This window comes from Aplidium turbinatum, chromosome 5, assembly GCF_918807975.1.
Source record: "Aplidium turbinatum chromosome 5, kaAplTurb1.1, whole genome shotgun sequence".
Taxonomy (NCBI): domain Eukaryota; kingdom Metazoa; phylum Chordata; class Ascidiacea; order Aplousobranchia; family Polyclinidae; genus Aplidium; species Aplidium turbinatum.
Window position 1 is genome coordinate 13,979,113 of NC_137476.1, and position 21,517 is coordinate 14,000,629.

At 37.4% G+C, this 21,517-nt stretch overlaps 1 protein-coding gene across 5 annotated transcripts in view; it reads right to left on the bottom strand.

Annotated features, from left to right (window-relative positions):
• Positions 1-279: 279 nt before the first annotated feature.
• Positions 280-21,517, bottom strand: part of LOC145769914 (serine/threonine-protein phosphatase 6 regulatory subunit 3-like) — a 212,830-nt gene continuing 191,592 nt past the window's right edge. For 4 of the 5 annotated variants that reach the window (XM_082581461.1, XM_082581462.1, XM_082581459.1 and 1 more), the window contains 6 exons: positions 15,818-15,954; positions 15,663-15,736; positions 15,517-15,584; positions 4,893-4,947; positions 4,426-4,722; positions 280-4,356 (listed from right to left, as the gene is read on the bottom strand). In XM_082581461.1, the coding sequence (XP_082437587.1) occupies positions 3,942-4,356; positions 4,426-4,722; positions 4,893-4,947; positions 15,517-15,584; positions 15,663-15,736; positions 15,818-15,954 (1,046 nt within the window). In that variant the 3' untranslated portion in view covers positions 280-3,941. The remainder of the gene's footprint in view (positions 4,357-4,425; positions 4,723-4,892; positions 4,948-15,516; positions 15,585-15,662; positions 15,737-15,817; positions 15,955-21,517) is intronic. The other variant, XM_082581463.1, reaches the window with a different exon arrangement.

Sequence of the window (21,517 nt, forward strand, 5' to 3'; positions counted from 1 at the left end):
TTATTTTAATGGTTTGGCGGCCATCTTGAATTTATAGGCTATCAGATAATTCAACTATTCTGAGAATAGTCTCATTGAATTCACAGGGTATAAAAACCTAGATATAGAAACCCAAAACTACATGTTTTGGTCATATGATGACCGAGTTATGGTCAATTTACTGTTTTGTTCAATAGTTTGGCGGCCATCTTGGAAGCTATCTTGAAAATAACCACTTTCCGGAAGTTGGATTCCTTAAGATTTTGAATATGTTAGTACTGACACTCAATACTAATCAAATCAGTTGAAAAACCATTGGTAACTTATTGTAACCAAAAAAGTAACACCAACAACAAACAAGCGACTACAATAAGAAAAAAACAAGCAAAAAATTAATACATGACATCACAATGACGTCATTAATAACATAATTTTGTGTGATTTTTATCTCGTGTATTTTGTAGTGGCAGTCAGTCCAAATGTAAAAAAATAACGTATCCAATTGCATAAAAATGCAGTGAAAAGAGCTCAAAATTGACTTGGGGGAATCCCCGATTTGGGGGTGATCACGTGACCCAAAAAGTTGCGACACCCACTAAAATTGAAGTTAGATTCATCAATTACAAAAAAACAACGTGTAACACGTTTAGCCTAAAGATGCTCATTTTTGCCCCTAAGGGCCTGCACTATACAGCCTCTTGACAAAATAGAAATGACGTTATAATATAAATCAGTGGTTCCCAACCACCGGTCTGCAAAGTATCTTACGTTTTGCCGAGCTAATTTTGATATGGAATCACAAGGCATTGTAAAATTGTTATCTCCTGTGAAACTGACTTATTTCGCCTTTGTTGTTAGCGCAAAGTATTAAAGATTAACCTTTTGAAGACCTAAATTTTGTCCCGGTTATGATTGTTTCGTCATGAACTGCGTGTAACTTTCAAAAAGTTTTGTAATTCAAGTTTTCTTTTGTCCTTTCGAAAAATTTCTAAGGTTGTGGAGATAAAAATTTGAAGTAGGAGAAATTGTGAGGTTTCAGAAGCGGAAGGCAAGGCCTTCGCTGAAAACCAGACAAATCGGAGTTTAATTGTGCGAAGATCTTTATATTTCATGTAGGAAGTGGTGGGAAACAGCGCTTCGAATAAGCTAAGAGTTGGCAAAAGCAGTCCACACTAGGTCGTGAATAGGAAAAAAGTTGAGTTGATAAGCACTGTAAGTCAACATTTGAATGAGTTGGCTAACAATTTTGAACATAATTTTGCGGAACATGAAAATCATTGACAAGAAAACTTTTGGATCGACAATCCATCGATTAAAGATGTCAACATACGCGACCTCAATCCCTCAAAAAATAGAAAGTGTGAATTATTTTGTTTGAATTATTATTTCTACTTTGCAATCGACATACAAAAAACATTGTCACAATTCTGGATATCTCTTGGAAACAAATATTCTTATCTAAGTCGCAAAACAATTGCATTGTTGGTGATTGTTTCAACGAGCTACTTACGCGAGAATCTTTTTTGTTTTTAGCTTTAATTTAAACAATGAAATCGGTTGGATGCCGAAGCAGAGCTGCATATTTCAGAAACTTCTTTGCTGCTTCGTTTGCCTCGTATATTGGCAGCAAAAAAAGAGTTTTTTTACTCACATTGATTTTACAGATAATGCATTGACGGTCTGCTGCTTTAGTTGTCATTTTGCTGTAGGCTAACTTTCGTCTCAAATACATAGCCAAGATTTTGCGTTATGGTATGCAGCGACTCTGCGACAACTTTGATTAACAAATAACTCTTCCTCCTCCTGTGCATGTGGTGCCGAGGAACAGACCGCAGACCATATCATCAATGACTGTTCCATATTCAAGCCACCTAACGGAGTGGAAGGTCTGCGTGTTATGGATGATGAAACCAAAGACTGACTGCTCTCTAGTAGCCTTCCAGTGTAGTCCGGGAACATCGCGAATCTGGGGTGGTAAAAGAATAGACCCTCGGCCCCAGAGGCTCACACGACGACGAACAAATAACCGTTCCATTTGCAACGATATGTCGTTACCGGTCCGCGAACATTTTCATGATTTTTACCGGTACTCGAGTGTAAAAAGATTGGAAACCACGGGTATAAATGAACAAAACTAGTCATTCAATACATGAAAGCATGGCGATTCACTGTCATGGTGACGTTTTTATATATCTTTTTAGCTTGGTTGACATTGTATGTGCGTCTGCGTAGAAGCACGCTTTAAAGAATGAGATCTCGATGAATCATTGTTTACTTTGATAGCCACACAAGTGGTTGAGTACAGCAGGGATTCCCAAAGTGGGGATCGCGACCCCTTGAGGAGTTGCGTAATGAAATTCGGAAGTTGCAGAGAATATACAAATTTTACACAAAGTATTTACTGTATATTAACACTTCTGCGCAAGATGCTGTGAAAGCTATTAACTTTATTAAGAGTAGAGTGCTCAATACCCGTATTTTGAAATTTAATCGGAGAGAAATGGAATCGGAGTTTATAAAACTAAAACTAAATGAATCGCGGGTTTCAAAACTAAAGCTTCAAAAAAGCTATTACTGTTAAGAATAGGTTGTGCTTTTTCGATGGAAAAAAGTTCAGACTTGGTTCACAGTTTTTGTAAAGATATCTGGCTTTCAAATTATGCTATTTGTCAGGTTTGCTTAAAAACTGATCGAATTTAATTTATTCTTCTAAGGAGAAAACGTCTATGTTTTTACATTGAAATCTACAGTTGGAGCATTTATCAAAAAGATAAACATCTGGAAACAAAATATTGCAATTTTATCATTTACTGAAAAGTTTTTGACTAACTATGTTGTGGAATAAAACGTTATTAAGCCTCTGGTTATCGACACTTGTCAAATCTGTTGAAAGAGTTTAAAAAGTCTTTTCTTCCATAATTGGGCAATATCAAACTGGATTGGATCCAAAACCCTTTTACAATGCAAAAACAAAGTACCGAGCACCTCTCTTTTAAATCTCAGAAAGAATTTGCAGATATACCTTTTGACTCGTTGTGCTGGGTTGAATTTTTTGGAAAAAAGCTTCACACTTTTTGGTAGCCTAACGTTGGAGCGGAATAGCCACCATTATCTGACACAGCAGTAACCGCACTCCTGCTGTTTGTGTCCACGTACATGTGCGAGTCAGCGTTTTCAACTTTAACGCAATCAAAACAAAATATCATTTCAGCCTAAGCAACATTGAAACCGCCTTGTAGTAGAAAGCAGTTGTAACCATGCAAACACAAAAGTAGTAGGCTTCGAGTACCGGTAACATGTTTATTGTTTATAGTTTGATTTAAGCCTTTCAATATCACAAATGTTTATTTCGCACTGTTTATCACTTTAACTGAAAGGTCACGGAAAATTTTAGGCGATTAAAAGGGGTCGCGAGCAAAAACGATTGGGAAGCCCTGGGCTACAGTATATAAAAAATACACTGAAAAGCCAAGAAAATGGCACAAGGTAATTACTATTATTTAACAAGCGAAATTGCTGTTGTTGATCCCATGGACCATGGTACATGACGTGTCACTCTGTACTTCGGATTAACACCTTTGATCTAGAGTGGAAAAAAAGGTACAACTTGGACCACAGAGCGCTCAAAATAGGAAGAGCAATATCCTGGACTACAATTCAATAATACATTCATGCGAGACTGGGTTGACCACAGCAGCTGGCGTTTCGACGATCGTACGATATATTCCTCCCTAAAGGGTCAGGTCTTCTTGGTTGGATTGGTCGTGACATCACTACATATATGAGCTATACGACGAGTGAGTGGTGAGGCAGGTTTCGTGCACTCATACGAGCTCAAAAATTCCCACCTCTTTACCCAAGCAGTCAAATTAGGACATTTTGTTCATGCGTTGTCTTCATCGTGATCCATTTTGCTTCAAAGAAGAAGTAATTTTAAATTTCAAGCTGCTTATTAATGGTTTTCAGACAGGGCCGTTTATTTGCTGCGTTAGGACAGTGGACGAAGTCACTTCATTATTCTGCAGGTCACTGTCTGATTTGTTTGGAATAGCAGCGTTGTCGCCGTTTGCCGACGTGGCAGAACTTTCAACGGTTGTCGTATCTATCTCGTTATCGTTAGTCAAAATAGCTTTATCCTCTTTACCAGAAGAAACATGTGCTACAATGCTATCATCTTCGCTCGAGTTCAACAGAACGGTATCTGACTCAGTGAAGTCGGATGGAAGGTTCGATGAGTCAGCACGACGAGTTACAGTGCCACCGCACGGATCCAGTTCAGTTGTTGATGAAATTTTCTCACAAAGTGATTGCGATTCGATACTTTTCTCACAAAGTGATTGCGATTCGATACTTTTCTCACCATTGCTTTCTGGCGACCTAAAACAGAAGTTGAAATCATATAAAAAAGTGCCCGGTGCAAAAACATCAAATTTACATCTAGCCAACCTTTCCGTTTCTTGAGATCGTGACGAACAAGCTAGAATCGAAATTGTAACGTCATCAGTTTCCATGGCGTTATTTTGAGACGAACGCGGTTCTTCTGGAGGTGAGGAAGCAGCTGATGGATCCTCACTCGTTAACTCATCGTGCAAAGCAGAAGAGACGGTGTCGACAAGACTGTTTTGGACTTCCATCAAGACAACATTATCTGATGGAGGGACATCAGCAGTTTTACCGGGAAAAACAGACAGAGTCGGCGATTCCGAAGCAACGCTTTCGATACTCACGTCCATGCTTTCACACCTGTAAATATTGAGGAAAATAGTTGCATCAGCAGAATCGTATTTTGAGTCGCATAAATCAACATCACTATCATGATCAACATACTTTTGAGTCGTCAAACACGCCAAGATCACGCACTGATAACCAATCACCCAGGTTGTAGCAAGACAAAAAAACACAAGTCTTCTTACCGAGCTTGGCTCTTATCTTCTGTACTTTCTTCAGCATTCTGATCTTTTGCTTTATCTGTAGTTTATGAAACGTGGTAAGAATCTTTGTGTGATTTACAACTATCAACAATATGATTCATCTTGCAAAATCATATCAAATTATTTAGCTTGCAAACTTTTGTAGTTGTACAAGCATAGTGATATGGAGTTAAAACCCAATGACATAGTTGGGACAGAAAAGCAATCACTTCAGTCTACACCAGGGGTGGCCAACTTTTTATTGAATGGGATCGACTAGAAAATTTCTTACTTATTAGCGATCGACCGGTCGGTGATGAAGTCAATGAGCAACTTTTTTCCTGTGACACCATAAGTTGTGTGGAAAAATTTGTGTTTTTATGCTGCTTATTGTTATACAGACGTGAGTGCACCTCAACCGTCTTCGTATGGGTGTAGGGTTTTGCGCTCAACCATGCACCAATGGCTGGCCTTCCAGTGCAGCCGAGTTCGGTAACATCTTGAATCTGGTGATGAAAGGATAGACCTTCCGCTTCAGTGGCTCACACAACAACAACGCTTATTCTCTTTTTAAAATGTTAGTTCCTCATTTTATTTACTCGCTTTTGAAAACCACACTGTTTTTTCTTCTTCACAGCTTACCATACTTCTTTTTTTTCGTGAAATCTATGGTCATGCCTCAACCGGTTGGTCAAGGTACCTGTTTTAGTCTACTTCAATTTTTACACTTAGATGTTCGTATCTGTTACATCACATTCTGTTTCAATGAGCGTGTAGGCTATGACTGACAGGTATTCTGTTTTAATAACCAGAAAACCATGATTGAATTTTGTCTGAATTCATAGGCGCCGGGTCTTGAAAATTGCAGGGAGGGCAAACTTTCTAGCCGACTGATTGCTTACATTCAAAATGCTGATGATTGTTTGTCAGTGTTGATGTTTGTTTGCGTCTATCTGCCATTGGATATCGCCAAGCTTTATAATGTAGGCTCAGGCCTCGAAATTCACGGTGGACATGTGCGCCGTCACAGCATGTGATGTCCGCGGTAAGTACCATCTAGATCAGTCATTATTGTCCGCCGAGAAATAACACAGGAACTAGCGATACAAAACGTCATTGCATAGCACGAACAATTGTTGCAATAATATATTTTCCAGCGCATTCTAGCGCGCATCTAGAAAATGTGAATACTGTATCCCTTAGCTTCCATTCAAGGAGGAAAACTTTCGATTTTTACGTTGCTTCAACGATTGATGACATTGAATCAGCGTAACAAAGGTGAATTCTTCGAATAATGATACGGCAAGGTTGGTTACTATATTAGATTATACGAGTAGGCTATTACAGCAAGATGCAACAAAATTTGTTAAGTTTTGGTATTACAGTAAGAAAGAAAAGACCCAAGAAAAATTCATTTTCGCTCACATGACACGCAAAAATATACCTAAAGAAAAATGCCCAGTGAAACTTTGCACAGCGGAAAATAGTAGCATTGGTGTAGAAATTTTCCGACTCCAGCCCAGAGTATTGTGACGCAATAAGCCACACGACCTCGTTCGGGGGAAGTTAATCAGTTATGTGACGTATTGACCAGCTACACGGCGCTTTGACTCTTCAAGCGCAAGTCGTTGGTCTGATGAAAGCCTTTCAGAGTGACTTTACTGATTTTTTAAAAAGCCTTCTAAAACCGTAGTTATAGTTCTGAAATGGCGAAAGAATTATTATCAAGATAAAGTGATTAAGCGTGACGATCGACGGCTAAAACTGGTGTGTCCGCCGTGACACTTGATTTGTCCGCCGAGATAGCTGCTCAGACCGGACACGTTTGTCCGCCGTCAACAAAAACGAATTTTGAGGCCTGTAGGCTACTTCGAATTATATGCTGGTCACTTTGAACTTTAGCTCTTAACATGCGTAGATAATAACCTGAGCAAACAGCAAACCGCACCTCGTTATTGACATTCCCAAGAAAAAACAAAGAAATCAAGAAAAATGTTTTTCAATCATTGTTACTATGCTTCAACGGCACCATGCTGGCGTTTATCAGCTACCGTACTTCTGTTATCTTAGGAGCAGCGCTCTCGTTGCAACAAGTAGATCTTTTAATTGAGATCGATCCGCAACGGTCAAACTAACGCAAATTTGAACTTACAAACATTTGCTTTAGGATTTTTTTAAAAATAATTTGCGGGGGGGCAGCCACCCCGAGCTAAATTCACGGGGGGGGGGCGCCCCCCCCGGAGTCGGCGCCTATGTCTGAATTGATTGACAATATTTATCATTTTGATTAAAAAATTCGATTTTTAGGGATCTTGTAACATCAACATAAACTTCGACGCGATCGACCAGTTAAATTGTTAACACTTGGCGATCGAACGGTAGATCACTATCGACGTGTTGGCCACCTCTGGTCTACACCATCAACTTGTTGCACTGCATGAAAAGGTGGCTTCAGCATTTTTTCAAAGCATAGATCTAAGAAGCCATAGGGTGCCTCATTTTTGGGCAACTTTTGACAAAAAATAACTTTGGGTCATATTCTGACTGGATTTTCAAGACAAAATTTCAAAATGACATTATTTTTTTCATTATGACGTGTAATTGAGGCAACACCTAGCGATTATTTATGACTTTGGCCGTAAGAGCTATCACGAGAAATAAAATAGTAAGAGCTAGAAAGCTGGAACTTGTACCAAAATGACCGGAAGGCTCGGTTTTCTATATGCTTTCAGCACATTGTTAAGCGCTATACAGTAACAGGAAATGAGTTATTAAAAAAAAATATATTGTTTTGTCCATTTCCGTTAAAAGTTGTAATACTGTCTGAATTTGGTTATATGGACGTTTTTATTACATTATTGTTTAGCTTCTTAATCAGGTAATCTAAATTGCAGATTAATAATGCTCCAACAGGCATACAATACAGTTGCCTACATCAATATTAATATAGTAATACATGTACGCTGTATATTTGAAACATTGCTCTAACCCCGTGTACCTTTGAGTGGCACTGGATCGTACTCACTGCTACAAAAAGCATATTGAAAAACATTTAAAACTAACATTACCAAAAACCATATCTTGAGGAAGCTCACCAACGATGAGTGGGGCACTCACCCACAAATCCTCAGAAGCATCACATTGGGACTGTGCTACTCCACGGCAGAATATGCATGCCCTATCGAGGACTGGTCCTGCCAGTCAAAGAAAATAACTTAGGCACTCAACCATTCTGGTCTCGCCTATTCAAGTAATTACTTGGTGCATGAAGCCTTCAAATACCACCCAACTTCATTGCTTTCTGGTATTAGATCAAACATGTGATGAAAAGCTAAAGCAAACATGTGATGAAAAGCATTCTCTGTATGGACAATGGATATTTGGGTGGCTCATTTTCCTTGATGTTCTTTAACATTTCTGTCAGTTTGGAATAATGTTCCATTCTGCTCATTGATATTTGCAAACCAAAAATTTTTGTTGGGTTTTGACCTTTGACCCTGGTTTACCCAAGGAGAAATTCTGAATTTTTCTGAAAAATTTGTAAATTTCGAAGTGGTGTAGCAGTATCTGAAGAGGGGATTTCTCAAAATTTGACCACGTGATTTTGACGTCATTTCCTCTGTTAACTTCCACGTGGAACATCTTCACCCTACTCCAAGTCTGAGAGTCACTAATAGTACATGCTTTTAGTGTCATTTTAGTTGATTTTACAGCCTTTTCGCAGTCAGTGAATCTATAACATATAGACCAACAAAAAGTTTTGGCACAAAAGATGAGAGTCATATTAGAGTATTTCAGGGCCCCTGATTCCGAAAATGCACTTAGTTTTTTCGAATTGGCTCTAGTTTTCGAGATATTTGACAATAAAAATATTTTTGAAATCGTTACTCAAAAGCTTTTAATTAGCAAATTACTTATTTTCAGCCTGTTTACCCATTATGATATCATAATTGCACTTGTCTAGTTCAATTGGTTCATATTGCACGAAAGTTCAAAACGCAAGCAATTAGGTTGAAATGAACTGTGTTTAACGCAAGGGAGACATAAATATTCAATGAAAACAGTTGTGAATCAGTAGGCCTACATCACAAGAAAAATATCCAGAAAGTCATGTGTTTATGAATGCAGCTTTACATTGAAAAGGTAGGCCTACTGAAATGGATACTGTACAAATGAAATTTTATTCTAAGCCTTTGCTAAGGCCAAGTCTTTGCTGCAAAAAGTTTTTTTCTGGTCTATAGGCTAAATAAATTGCATCACAACTTGTGAATAATGGGGTATACAACTTAGGGGATAAAAGCACGGCTCGCCAAGTGGCTAAGGAAGTGTCTGAACTGTGGAAGATTACAACACCACCTGAGCAAAATATATCCCGAGACTTCACCCTCGAAGAATTCCAGCATGCTCTAAACCTCCTGAAGCCAGGTAAAGCACCGGGCCCAGACCATATATGCCCAGAGTTGATCATCTACGCCGGCAAAGCACTAAAATCTTGGCTGCGCGATTTCCTCTCCTCCTGCCTGCACCACCTAAAAATACCCAAAACTTGGAGACGAGCTGACGTCATAGCCATTCCAAAGCCCAACAAGTCAACTGGATGACGCTAGGAGCTACCGTCCTATCTCACTCCTATGCATACCCTATAAAATCCTCGAAAGGCTCATCCACACCCGAGTCGATCCAATCATCGACCCACCACTACCCTTGCCCGACAAACCCATCAACGACGCCTTGCGTATTGTATCGGGATCAGTGGCGTATGGTGGCCATTTTTTTGGGTGTTCAAAGTTTTAAAAAGCTTTATAACACGTGCTTGAATTGCATAGTGACTCTCTATATCATATCACTTCACGTCACTTTGATATGATCTAAACAGCTATTGAGCAGAACTGCAAACTTATAGTGTGTTTAAAGTCTGCTGAAAAAATGTGAACACCCAAAAATGTGGTCACCGTACGCCACTGATCGGGATGCCTGAAACCTACACCTACTGAATCTTTACCAGTTCTTTCAGGCATCACCCCTGCTGAGCTTCGCCGCAAAGCTGCCACACTCTCCCTGGCTCGCCGGTCACTGGAGCCGTGACCGGCGAGCCAGGGAGAGTAATAAAGAAACGCCTCAAATCGAGAAGCCCTTTTGTCGCTCAAGCACAATCCTTGCTGGAGCACAACACCAGTGCCTCATCCTGGATCGCCAATACCTGCCAAGAGGAGTGGACAGACAACACCTCCAGACTCCACACCTTTGTTCCCGACGCTGGACCCATGCCACCAGGAATAGAGCTCAGACGACCTGCCTGGGTATGGCTGAATCGTCTCCGCACAGGTGTTGGGCGCTTCGCTTCCTTGATGCACAAATGGGGCCTATCAACATCTGCGGCATGCAACTGTGGTGCAGAGGAACAGACGGCAGATCATATCCTCTACCACTGCCCGACGTTTACTCCTCCAAGGGCAGTTGGCCTGTCAACGCTGGAGGACTCTACAATCAAGTGGCTGCTGGAACAATGCCCGGAGATTTGACCCCAATGAAATGTAGTCCAAAAGAACAACCTCTCATACGAAAGAAGAAGAATGGCATATATAGTATAGGCTAATAAAATATGCCTTTGACAAGCAGGATGCTATACAAACAACCCAGATATATTTTAGTGCATGAGGCAACACAGAGGAGCAATGCATTGTGCGATAGATACAGCGCTATATAAAAACAAGCATTATTATTATTACTTTGACATGAAGCTGGGTGATCAAGATAAGTCCTGGGTTCCTCTTAAAGTATGCAAACATTGCACTCAAACCCGTTTCTGGGCTCAAGGCTAAGAAGTTCAGAGTGCCATGGCATAAAGAGAGCCGTGGAATCACCATGACAATTGATACTTCTGTATGGTGAGCATGTTCGAAGGAAGTTGGAACATCATGTTTACATGGAGTGTGCAAGACAGTCATTGCGTGGACGTTGCTATTTCTGTTTTTTGTTTGCCCTCTCTTGTTTCAAGTGGTGATTTGCTTGAAACAATAGGAAAACGGGCCTGACTAAAAGCAACCTCAATACCTTCAGTAATGTTTTGGAGCAAGGTCAAGCTTTTTTCTCAAAACCATTTCTACCACCTACTGTAGTAGTTAAAGATTTAGTTATCAAAAGTGGTAGCTGGAATCTTGGCTAACTCAAAAACTAGAGCCAATTCGAGAAAACTTAGTGCATTTTCAGAATCAGGGGCCTCGAAGTACCTTAAAATAACTCTCACATGTCCTATTGTCCTGCCTTTATGTAAAAAAAAAAATTGTTGGCCTGTGAAAATCGATAAACATCGTCAAATGATTCAAGAAACTGAAAGCAGTAGATATTTACTACGGTGAACAAAGAAAATCATGTCTGAATTGTGGTAGAATTCGACATTTTGAGAGTAATACACGTGTCAGTGTTCATGGAGTTGCTAATTAAACCACTTTTCTTGCTACAAGTTTGCGTTACTGCCTCTTATTGCGTCCATTAAGTTAAGATGCTAGAATGCATTAGAAGATAGCGAGTGAGCAGTTTCAGGGATAAGAGAAAATTCGATATTTTGAAAAGTGATCCGTCCTGCACTGAAATAGTTTCTACCATCAGAGTTCCTCTCCCTCCCAGGAACAAACACTTTTTGAGCAAAGAAGAAAACATTAAATTAACATTGAACCAGTGTTGGCCGCATTAAATCTACAATGGTCAAGCGGGGCTACAACACAGGCCCGGTGACATGTATTTGTGACATCAAGTCCCAAACAGCGGACCATCTGTTGCCCTCAGCTTACCACTGAGTGCAGTAAACGGAACCTTTCAGTACACAACTCCGTCACAAAAGAATGTGTCAATGTGTTGTGTATCAATCCATTTTAGATTGAACGGAAGAATCACAATGGGTCATTCAATGCCAAACGTCCTGAAAATCATAAAGATCTCAGTTTGACCCTCTTCGATTTTGCTCTAACTTGGTTAAAATGTTATTTGGCATGATTTAACCATGCATTACAAATTTTAGCTCAATTCCAATTGTAGTTTTGGAAATATGATGCTTTAAAGTTTTAGGTACCCCCTAAACATTTCTGCATTCGGTTTTTTGGACCATTTTCAATTAACCATATTATTTGCTCCGAAGGTTATATAAAGTTTATTTTTGGTAAAATGATTCACTTTTAGCTATATTACATAATTGCATTGTCAAAATGCAATTAATTTTCAGCATAGTGGAGTAATCAAGCCTCAAAGTAGCTATTTTCTTCACCAAAAACAAATTTTGTGCCATATTTGGAAGTCTGCAACTTTTTTATGAAAAGCAGGATGGTTATTATATTTATCACGTATGCTCTTTTCCTACCAGGCAAAAACTTCACCAAGTTTCATAAGTAACATTATATTTATTAGAAAGTTACAATGCATCAAAATATGCACCACAAGCAAAAAAGCCAAAATAACACCATCTTGTGGTATAAAAATACCCCGGTAAAAGTGTTTACAAAATGATCTTTTTAACATGTTGAAGAACATTACCTAAGGAACCTGTGTGCAAAGTTTTAACTTTGTCACTCAACTATTAAGAGGTAAGTTGGGGGCCAATTTTTAACTCCCCATAATAAAAAATTGGCTTATTTGCAGAGGAGTCATTCCAACTATAATTTAGGGAAAAAATATTAGTACACCCATGGTTCCAGAATTTTATGATATATTGTGTTCAGATAGAGCTCATTGAGACAACTCTTTAAAAAAAAATTAGCGTTCTATGACCTTCGATTCTCGAGATATTGAGGATTGCAATTTGGCCACATGAAGTGCAAATCCTGGTTACGCATGAGTGATTTTTAAGTATATTTCTTATATAAATGGTACAGGAGTGGGAAGAATTTTTATTTGGGGGTTTTCAGGGGTGCTGAATTCGATGAAAACAGTTCCAAATGGCTCAGAGCAGTAGTCAAAACTGGTTGAGTCAGGTAGAGTCAGGTAGTCAAAACTTTGTACACAAGCTCCTTAGGTAATGTTCTTCAACAGGTTAAAAAGATATTTTGTAAACACTTATTACCGGGGTATTTGTATACCACAAGATGGTGTTATTGTGGCTTTTTTTGCTTGGGGTGCATATTTTAATGCATGTAACTTTCTAATAAATATAATGTTACTTATCAAACTTGGTGAAGTTGTTGCCTGGTAGGGAAAGAGCATACGTGATAAATATAATAACCATCCTACTTTTCATAAAAAAGTTACAGACTTCCAAATATAGCACAAAACTTGTTTTTGGTGAAGAAAATAGCTACTTTGAGGCTTGATTACTCCATTATGCTGAAAATTAATTGCATTTTGACAATGCAATCATGTAATATAGCTAAAAGTGAATCATTTTACCAAAAATAAACTTTATATAACCTTCGGAGAAAATAATATGGCTAATTGAAAATGGTCCAAAAAACCGAATGCAGAAAAATTTAGGGGGTACCTAAAACTTTAAAGCATCATATTTCCAAAACTACAGTAGTTATTGAGCTAAAATTTGTAATGCATGGCGAAATCAAGGCAAATAACATTTTGATCAAGTTTTGAGCAAAATCGAAGAGGGTCAAACTGATAGGTCTAGGACGCTTGGCATGGAATGACCCAATAGCTACAGTGGTTATTTTTATTTTCTACATTGGCTGCACTAAAGCTTTAATATCCTTGCTAACTGATTTAAAAAAAAATCTTCTCTCTTCTAGGTTTGGTAACTGTGCAAATTTAAGATATGGATTTCAGAACACTGCTTTATGGATGCATATTTTAAAACGTTTTCGTTTTGTTAGTGTTAATTCGAGTGTTTACTTTGTCGTTTTCTACATGTTGAGAAAGCAATGAAAAATAAACTTGAGTTGAATTTTACAGTTACACTAATCAAAACTAGCCTAATTTTGCGTGAAAACCGCAAAACTGACAATCTTGCATGCAATAAGCAGCAAACCAAGTCATTGAACTTACACGTGAGGTCAACATCAGTAATCAAAAATCGTGCTGATAAGGCGGACAGATAAAGTCACGATATTCCAACTAGCGAAGTCAACCACATGAAAAGACGGAATTAGTAGTCTCACATGACCGTACACATTTAGTGCTCCTTCCAGATACTTCTATGTTTTATCAGCACGTGTGCAACCCGGCCTTGCAACCACGCCATATTGATAAGTTTCTGAGTTGTCTATTCTGCTAATATGTAAAGGGGACTGAGAGATGACACGATGAGCTATTTGTGACTTCGAGACCAAGGTAAAGATACTCACGTTATGTCGTAACGTATACCGTAGCAATACAAGCATTTACGAATAAGTTTTCAGAAAACTTCAAAATTTTCAGCGAAAACTAGAGCATGCAGACAAAAACCGACTTCAGATTTGGAATCAGCGCAAAAAATCTATCATAATCAGTTGAAAAATGTCATGCAACAAAAAATAAATAAAACATTCTTCTTCAGTGAAGTCAATACCAGTACCGTACAACCAAGTAAAACTATTTAATTACGACATAAAGTTCATGTTATTTTCTGCAAACCATTTTTGATGTTAACTGACTTTCTCCATTCTTGGTCAAAAAACACAAACCAAACTATTTCCAAAGGTGCAATACAAACGAACCTTCTCATGCAATGCAAAATAGCTTTATTCTCATGAAAATGGCAACTTATTCCAAAGCTTGTCATCATCATCATCATAATCCATCGTCGGTTTGTTCCCCACTAGTGGGGGTGGCCGATTGTTTCCGCGCAGCAATTGTTTTAATCCCTTTTCTCCATTTCACCCTGTCCCTTGCATCTTCCTCCTTCAGTCCGACTTTTTTAAATTCATCCTTCACTTGTTGTTTCCACGTTCTTCTTGGACGACCGCGTTTCCTCTTCCCATCCACCTTTAGATCTAGTGCCTTTCTAAGAAAACTTCCTTCCTCCCTCCTTATCACATGTCCATACCATCTTACTCCATTTGCCCTTGCCAGTTGGTCTATGGTCTCTCTCATCTCTAGCATATCCAACAATTCTTCAGTCCTTTTTTCCCTTCTCGTTTTCACCCCACACATTGCTCTCACCATTGACCTCTGTGTGCTTGTGTGCTTTATTACCTTGTGTGCTTTATTAACCTTTTTGTTCCATCTTACTATGGGTCATTCACATGTCTATTGTCTACTAATATATTTTTTCCATAGCTTGATGATAGGTAAAGGTGAATCCATACTTGATCCAAGCATCGAGGGATGAGATGACAAGCTTCTCATTATAATAAACCTTCGACACTAACGAGAGTAGGGAGGCCAGTTCCTTTCGCTCAGCCACTTTTCTTTCAGCAACTATGCCCATTTATTACACCCTTAGAGGTGAGCGGTATTTTTCAACAACCGGCTGAAGCCAAGAGCCGAACCAGTATTGCATGATTGGAAAGCAAACACTTTTTCTGCTGCACCATCCCACCGCAGCGGATAAGGTAAATTAAATGATAACACAACCGTAACAGTGTCACATTAGTTCCAGGGTGGTAAAAGTATAGATCTTTTCCCAAGCGTACAAATCAAGCAATGTTGTCTTTCACCTTCATTCGCTTGCTTTTCAAAAATATCATATTAAAATCAGAAAGGTTTTTCTCACCATAAGCAACTGCTCTATCTGAAATGGGGGATGTTCTGACTTCGTTTACTATATCTTCTGGTTGTTCACTGCAAAACAGGATCATGGTTAGCAAAAATATAACAAAAACAGTTATTAAATGCAGTTAAATTCGGCGACTGGACTACCTTGCCAGATTTTCAAGGCTGTCAAAATTGGCCCAGTTGTCTTCTTGTTCTGCATCAGGGGGAGCAATATCAGGCTGAAAAAGATATCAATTTTCAGTGCTGCTTGTTACAAATGACAAAACATAGTTGTTGTAACCACGATATGTTGTTCCAACCTCAGATGTCCACAACACTGTTTCCAAAACTGTGTTTGTTGTCACACTGGTACAAGGCGATGTGTTGGGAGTGTTGTTGCTGCTACCCTCACTGGAACTGGTTTCAATGTGGTCAAACGACGCCCTCCATCCGATATCTTACAAAATGCACAATAAACGGAAAGGGATTAGGATGTTCTGTCACGCCTGAGTCGACATGAGACAATATTGACCGCACCCGACCTGTTACAGCAGTGGTTCTCAAACTTTTTGAGCGCGACCCAAATCTGAGTTCTATGAACACCTCACGACCCAAGCCTCAAATATCAAAAAATGTATTTTTTCTAATGTGCATGAAATAGAAAAAGACACAGACAATCAGTTGTAATACACAATACTATGAAACAATGATTTATCACAAACAAATGATTGATTTATATTAGTGTGATTGATGAAACTGAAGTTTTTCCTTCATCTTCAATGCACTGCTCTATTTCAGTGAGCGCAATGTGCAGATTGAGACGTTTGCGAGCCTTGGTTTTAGTAGGCTAACCGTCAGTGTCGAAAATCCTTACTCGCACAGATACGTGGTCGCAAATGAGAGCAGAAAAGTCATTGCTTTGTCATCTATTATTGGCTTTTCCTTTTTAACCGAATTCAGAATTCTCCAAGTGACGCTGTGGAAAAAAATTGTTGATGGACAGATCGTGATGCAGTTCCATAAGCACTTCCTGTAGTCCTGCAATATTTGCTGATGTCGTCAACCTTCGCCTTAAACGGATTTCAGACCCACACCTAAGATGCCAGATTTATATCCGGGATGTAGCAATCGAATTGAAAATACTTGACAATTGAAACCAAAAAAGTTCGTTTGGGAAGAAATGAATCATCATAGCGCAACCCATTTTTTGACCATGTGTGACCTGGTTTTTTTTTCGGTCATTAACCAATTTTTTAGCAAAATGTCCGAAAAAATATAGTCAAGTTGGTCAAAATATCTGAAAAAATATTTAGTTAATTCGGTCAAAATGTCCGAAAAAAATATAAGTTGTATCAGCTACTTGAAAGGAAATATTTTCATCTGAAAAAATGACCGAAATAAATAAAAAATGACTAAATTTTTTCAAGTCACTTCGGACAAATGACTGAAAAGTTTCAGCTAAAAAAACCCAGTGTGCGACCCATGTTTGGGTCGCGACCCATACTTTGAGAACCACTGTGTTACAAGGACATTTTATTGCGGGGTACATTTCTTTACAAGACTATCTGACGAGAATTCTATTTCATCTTGTATTGTGCAAATATATTGACCGATGCAAGTCACTCCTATGATAATGGGTACCTCATATGACTTAGCATTTAACGAAAATGGATATGCGATAACAAAATGCAAAAACTCAGAGACTTATTCAGGGGATAATCGTCCCCTCCCTAAATAAATTATCTGATCCCCAAAATAGGTATTAATATATTTTACGACATTTTAATATCATTAGCCTATAATTCATGTTGAGTGACGTTTGTTCTCCCAACAATTGCTTTTTCCCCTCTAAAGATTTCTTTCTAGCTACGTCATTAGAAAAACGCCAAGACAACAAGTTACAATTTTATCATGAAGCTTAAAAAACATTTAATTACCAACCTACATAAATTATTATCAATATAGGAATAATAGCAGAAGATAAAAAAAATACCAAAACAAAGCTTCGTTCCTAAACTTTTCATCAAATTTTCCTATAATTCAACTGATGATCCACTGGGATGCACGGTGTGACAAAACATTTTAAATAAAGTAAACAATATCACACCAAATCAGAAGAATCGGTTTATTTAAATACAGAGCTTTCGCCACACAAGTGTGGCTTCATCAGTATAAACTGCAACAATAATAAAGAATGATATACTATTAAGATGGTTATAAAATTTAATGAAAGTGTTAAAAAAGTAGATAATATAGTAAAGAAATAGAAAAGATCAAATATTATACATAACTATAAGACTTTAGGTCAATACACTAGATAATAAGATGATAATTAACATGTAAAAATTCAAATCTATTAAAATTGTAATTGGAGAGAACTTTTAACTATAAAACTAGTTTCTACGTATTGTAGCTCCTATCATTTGTCTGACTTGTCTGACTTCTAACGATGACATAGCCTACACTATTTATTATCGTGATAGCAAGGGATGAAAACAAACTGAACTGCTAATTCAAAGAATGTTGAGATGCAAACAAACTGAACCGCTAATTTAAACAGAACTAAATTCTAAGAATGTTGAGATGCAATGACATTGGCATAGCAACGATAGGTTAAAAGTAAAAATGCATTTCAATAATGATGTCATAATGAAAATTTTATATAAGAAATGAATTAAAAATGAACAAGGGAGTAGTAAAGAAAAAAACGTATTGAAATGTTTAAATCAATTAGTGAAAGAAAAGAACATCTAAATCTAAAACGAGAGAATTAGGAAAATAGACAAAACAAGAAGGTCTAAAAAGTAGTTAGTAAAAAGATCGTCAGTAAAAGAGTGATAAGATTGTTTATTCTCTAATGTTTATCCCAGTAGGTTCTTGTGAGTGAAGTGTTTTAATCCAAAATTGTTCTTTAGTTTTTCTATATTCACACGTTTTGTTAAGTTTATCAATGGCAATGGCGTGAAAATCAACAGTGATATGATTTTGTTTGTTGAAATGTGAAGCAACAGCTGTGTTTTTATTGTTTTTGATGTCTCGTAAGTGTTCACTAATTCTGATTTTAAATTTGCGTCCAGTTTCTCCAACGTATTGTTGGAAACATTTTTGGCAAGTAATTAAATAAATGATGTTAGAAGAATCACAATTAACTGACTGGAAAATATTAAACTGTTTATTTGTAACACTGCTGGAAAAGTTTTCGCAAGGATTAGAATGAGCACAAGTGGAACAATTTTTTCTGTTACAATGGGTGAAACCAGGTGGGGTCAAGGTGGAATGTAAAGGTTTAAGGTTAGTTTTGACTAGAAGATCACGAAGAGTAGGGCATCTTTTGTAAGCAGGAAGTGGAGGATCCGGAAATAAAGTTTTCAAATTTTCATCAATTTTTAAAATGTAATCAAATTTATTAAATACTTTTTTGATGTTAGGAAGTGAGGGATGATATGTGGTGACGAATGGTATACGTTTAGAGTTAGTGGTTTTTATTAGACTTTGTTGCTCAAGAAGACTTTCACGATTCATTGCTTTAGCTTTATTAATGGCATCAGTTATGATTTTAGTTTTGTAATTTCGTGTTTTGAGATGAATGCTTAAAATTTGGGTGTGTTTATCAAAAAATTGAGTTGTCGAGCATATTCTGCGAAGGCGTAGTGCTAAACTGTATGGAATATTTTTAGTGACGTGAGATGGATGGCATGAGGTGGGTAAAAGGTATTGATGTGCATCTGTAGGTTTACAATAAAGTTCTGTTTCAATTTTGTTATTAATAATGTGTACAGTTGTGTCTAGAAAGTTTATTTCATTTGAAGAGTAGTTTAATGTGAAGCGAATAGTGGGGTGAAGTGAATTGGCAAAATTAAAGAAGTCTAAAAGTGATTGTTCTCCCGTTGTCCAAATGATAAAGATGTCATCAATGTATCTTAAGTAACAGAGTGGCTTGTGTTTTGTAGATTGAAGTAGCTGGTTTTCAAAGTTTGCCATGAAAATGTTAGCATATTTCGGAGCCATTTTAGTGCCCATGGCTGTGCCTTGAAGTTGTAAGTAGTTTTTAGAATCGAAGGTGAAGTAATTGTTTTTTAAAATGCAATTAACAGATTCTTTTAATAATGTAATGAAATCGTTGTTAACATTTGTGCTGTGTAACATTTGGTCTAATGCATTGATACCATCTTCATGCGGAATGTTTGTGTACAAAGATATAACATCAAGTGTGACAAGCAATGATCCTGTAGGTATAGATTTGATTTGATTTAAATACGAAAGAAAGTCTGTGGTGTCTTTAATGTAGGAAGAAATGAAAGATCTGTTCATAAACTTTGAGAGATGAAAGTCAACAAATTCAGATAGTTTTTCAGTTGCTACCCCATTACATGATATAATAGGTCTGCCAGGATTATTAGGTTTGTGGATTTTTGGTAAAAGGTATAATCGTCCTGGATTGTTATTTTTTGTACAAATTCCTTTGAAGACTTCTTCTGAAATAAAGTTTTTATTTTTTAGTTCAGTAGCAATGTTTTTGACTTTTTTAGTGACTTGTGAAGAAAAATCTTTTTGAAGAGGTTTGTAGACTTGGGTATCATTAAGCTGCCTTTGTCCTTCCTTAATGTAATCATTTCTAGACAAAACACATGTTCCTCCTCCCTTGTCAGCTGGAACAATAATGATGTTTTTACCAGTTTGAGTTTGCAAGTCTAACAAAGCAGTTTCTTCTTCAGAATTTAAATTCCGGTTGAATTTATGAAATTGATCGGGTTTGGTAGCTTCGTGTTTTATTATATTTAAATAATGGTCAAGGTTAATGTTTCTACCAGAAGGTGGGGTCCACGTGCTTTTGGGTTTTAAATTAGGTGGTTGTTCAATGGAAGAAGAAGTTGTTTCAGTTTTTGTTTCATTATGGAACGAATCATTGAAAAATTCTTTGAGACTGAAAGATCTTGTCATATTGTTAATATCAGTAGTAAATTGAAATTTATCAAGCTTTTTTGGAGTTACGCTAAAACCTAGTCCTTTACTAAGTAAGTCAATTTGATTTTCAGTCAGTGTTATATCTGAAAGAATGTGAACATGTTTTTTAATCGGGGTCTTTTGCTTTTTAAAATTTCTAATAAATCGACGATTTCCTTTTTTAACTGTGTTAGAAGGGGAAGAAGAAGATGTTGAAATATTCTCAAGTATGAAGGGTCTTGTACAATTTGCAGTAACAGATGGACGATTTTTACGATCAGATGAAAATATCATAAAAATCATATATATAAATAATAATATAAATAAAATAAATATAAATATAAATAAATATAAATAAAAATATTGATCATAAAAAAAATAGTTTGCAATGTTGCATCAACATTCAACAGCTCAAAAAATGAGGTGAAAGTTTGGAACTTAAAAAGAAAAAGCTGCTAGGCCCAGGGGAATGACTGCTGATTTGTAGAAATTCATTGGGCAAGAAAGTGTGAAACGACTAGGTAATATTGCAAATGGTTTGAAGGTGCCAGAGAGTTGAAGGAAAAATGATATCAACATACAAAGGAAAAAACAATACAAGGATCATGTGGCACAATCAATGCAATTTTCTCAGTGCGTCAGTTGAAGAAAAAGTACTGGAAAATAGATTAGAACGATTGAAAGTGGTGGGTTCACCACAGCTCAGTTCTTAACCCTTTCTTTCTTGCTGGTGTACTGGACGAAGTAACAAAGGATGTCAGAGAAGGATTGACAAAGAAATACTTATACGTGGATGATCTGGTACGTCTTGGGGACAACTAGCTGTAAATGGAAGGGTAATGTGCTAAATGGAACGATACTTTACGATGTAAAAGCTTAAAGATAAATGTGAGTAAAACAAAAGCCTTCCATACTGATAAAATGACCGTCAATCCAGACAAGGTTGATCCTTGCTCAGTATACGAGGAAAGAGTTGGAAGCAACTCCATAAGATGTAGTTACTGCAAGGAATGCCTGATAAGAATGAAAAACTTTGAAAGCAAACGTTGCCAAGGAAAGGTAATCGAAAGACATCA